The 3,309-nt window shown below is 36.0% G+C and overlaps 1 protein-coding gene across 13 annotated transcripts in view; it reads left to right on the top strand.

Moving 5' to 3' along the window:
* The window catches only part of LOC106868339 (uncharacterized), a 178,055-nt gene that overhangs the window by 101,586 nt on the left and 73,160 nt on the right, over positions 1–3,309 (top strand). For 6 of the 13 annotated variants that reach the window (XM_052973638.1, XM_052973634.1, XM_052973635.1 and 3 more), the window contains one exon: positions 125–3,292. In XM_052973638.1, coding sequence (XP_052829598.1) covers positions 236–3,292 — 3,057 coding nt within the window. In that variant the 5' untranslated portion in view covers positions 125–235. The remainder of the gene's footprint in view (positions 1–124; positions 3,293–3,309) is intronic. The other 7 variants (XM_052973643.1, XM_052973641.1, XM_052973639.1 and 4 more) reach the window with 5 other exon arrangements.

Raw genomic sequence — 3,309 nt, 5'->3', positions numbered from 1 at the left:
TTATTATTATTATTATTATTATTATTATTATTATTATTATTATTATTATTATTATTATTAGTAGTAGTAGTAGTAGTAGTAGTAGTAGTAGTAATCTAATCTCGATTTTTTCTTCTTCTTGCAGAGAAACCGACAGCGAAAGAATCCTGGAGCCCAAATGATTTATATTCTTGTTATAAAATTAGAATAAAATAAAATACAACAATAAAAGAAAAAGAAAAAAGTTAAAAGGAAAATGGACCCAGAAGGAGAAAAAAATCCAGAACGTCCAAAGAGTATATTTCATTTGCTTAGAAACAGCTTTAAAAAGAGTTTTTCTTCGCCGAGTAAACCCAAGAAAGTCGAAGGAATCGAAACACACGAAGATCCCAACATCAAAGAAAACGACGCTGTGAAGAATGGCGTTCTCAGAAAAGAAACGTCGCAGGATAACAGCACCACAGCCTCTAGTGCTAGTAAGTCACTTAAAAAATATCTCCCTGAAACTTCTCTAGATTTGAATTTGGATTCAAATTTAAACGGAGGACTAGAAACACCTCAAGAATATATTGCTTCGTTGAGATCTGCCGAAAGCCAGAAAGAAGGCGTCGAGGAATTAGAAGCAGAAGAAAAGGAAGAAAAAGAAAAAGATGTAGTAATTGAAGATATAGTAAAAGATGTAAGAACTGAAGAACAAGAAAAAGATGTAATAACTAAAGGGAAAGAAAAAGATGTACTGACTGAAGGAATAGAAAAAGATGTAAAAACTGAAGAAAATGAAAAAGAAAAAGAAAAAGATATACAAAAATTTGAAGAAAGAGAAAACTATGTTCGTGAAGAAAAGGGTGTAACACTCGAAGAAATAGAAAAAGATGCGGTAAAAACTGAAGAAATAGAAAAAGACGCGGCGAAGACTGAAGAAAAAGAAAAAGATATTGAAAGAATTGAAGAAAGAGAAAGAGATATAGTGGTAAGTGAAGAAATACAAAAAGATGCGGCGAAAACTGAAGAAATCGAAAAAGGTATTGAAAGAATTGAAGAAAGAGAAAGAGATATAGTGGTAAGTGAAGAAATACAAAAAGATGCGGCGAAAATTGAAGAAATACAAAAAGATATTGAAAGAATTGAAGAAAGAGAAAGAGATATAGTGGTAAGTGAAGAAATACAAAAAGATGCGGCGAAAATTGAAGAAATAGAATCAGATACGGCAAAAACTGAAGAAAAAGATGTTGAAAAAATTGAAGAAAGAGAAAGAGATGTAGTAAGTGAAGAAGTAGAAAAAGATGCGGCAAAAACTGAAGAAAAAGAAAAAGATGTTGAAAGAATTGGAGAAAGCGAAAGAGAAGTAGTAAGTGAAGAAATTGAAAAAGAAGTTGTAACAACTGAAGAAAGCCGAAAGGATGTTATATTTGAAGAAAATGGAAAAGTTGTAAAAGGAATCGAGAAAGAAGGAGAAAAAGCTGCAATAATTACGGGAAAAGAGAAAGAAAAAATTATTGAAGAAGATGAAAAAGAACAAAAAATAGAAACTGAAGAGTCTATAAATAACCATGCTTCTTCCGATGATGAAAATGCATTTGTAAGAAATGGTAATTCACAAAGAGAAAAAGATCTGATTGGTGCATACACAGAAAAGAATGATGAACAAGAATGTGATGTGTCTGGAACTGCAGAAAAGCCACTGTCTCTGTTAAACCATATTCAAAGTAGTTCAACTATGGCGGAAAATAAAGAGGTCCCTCATGTGACATCAGACCAACTCTGTGAAAAACCTGATTTGACTACAATAGATATGTACAGTTCCGAAGAGTCATCATCTCATGCTGGAAAGCACGAATCCACGTTGCTCTCTAACGAAGATAAGGTTCTCCCAGACAAAAAGGACAACGTTTCCTCTCAATCTTTCCCTTCTGCTACTTCTCTTCCTTCCAATTCCTCTTACGCTGAAGAGAAACTATTAGACAAGGAAAAGGAAGAGCCAAAGCCAGAAGGTAATAATTCGTCAGATCCATTATCTTCGGAAGCTAAATTGGATAGTAAGAATGATAATACTGATAACACTGAAAATAAAAAAGATATCCCAGACATTGTTGCTCCAAATATTATACGTCAGCCAGAATTTTCGAAATGGGGTGCGTTTCTTCCAAAGCCATATTCGAAGCCATTACAACAACCCTTCAAGAAATTTTCACAATTATTTCTGGGTAAACCGAAGTCAACAGCGAAGCTTTCGTCAGAGTCATTGCCGCAATTACAATCAACGAATTCAACAACCACCAATTCCACAATCCCACCAACTCTTCGCACCGACTCCTCACTTCCTTTATTACCCTCGCAAATTGCAAAATCCTCTCCCAGACACGCTCACCAGCAGTTACAATCTCAAGAACCAACTTCTACACCTTTATACACACAGCATACACTATCTTCGTCTTCCATTCCACAATCAATATCGTCAGTAGAATTATCTCCATCATTGTCCGCGGCACCTTCCCCACCTCAAACTGAAATAATAACCACAGCATCCTCTTTGACACTGGATACAATACAACCTGATGTATTAAAGAAGGAAACATCGGTGACATTGCATGAGGTGCCATCTGTCACACCAGATAAGAAACTGCCTGAGGTACCATCCATCACATTGAGTGAAAAACTACCTGAGGTACCCTCAGTGACATTAGATGAGAAATTGCCTGAGGTACCATCTGTAACATTGACTGAAAAACTACCTGAGGTACCATCAGTGACATTAGATGAGAAACTGCCTGAGGTACCATCAGTGACATTAGATGAGAAACTGCCTGAGGTACTATTAGTGACATTAAATGAGAAACTGCCTGAGGTACCATCTATTACATTGAGTGAAAAACTACATGAGGTACCATCAGTGACATTAGATGAGAAACTGCCTGAGGTACCATCTGTTACATTGAGTGAAAAACTACCTGAAATACCATCAGTGACATTAGATGAGAAACTGCCTGAGGTACCATCAATGACATTAGATGAGAAATTGCCTGAGGTACCATCTATAACATTGAGTGAAAAACTACATGAGGTACCATCAGTGACATTAGATGAGAAACTGCCTGAGGTACCATCTGTTACATTGAGTGAAAAACTACCTGAGGTACCATCTGTTACATTGAGTGAAAAACTACCTGAGGTACCATCAGTGACATTAGATGAGAAACTGTCTGAGGTACCATCAGTGACATTAGATGAGAAACTGCCTGAGGTACTATCAGTGACATTAGATGAGAAATTGCCTGAGGTACCATCTGTTACATTGAGTGAAAAACTACCTGAGGTACCATCATTGACATT

The sequence above is a fragment of the Octopus bimaculoides genome, chromosome 16 (genome assembly GCF_001194135.2).
Source record: "Octopus bimaculoides isolate UCB-OBI-ISO-001 chromosome 16, ASM119413v2, whole genome shotgun sequence".
NCBI lineage: Eukaryota > Metazoa > Mollusca > Cephalopoda > Octopoda > Octopodidae > Octopus > Octopus bimaculoides.
This window is presented reverse-complemented; position numbering and strand designations above follow the sequence as displayed.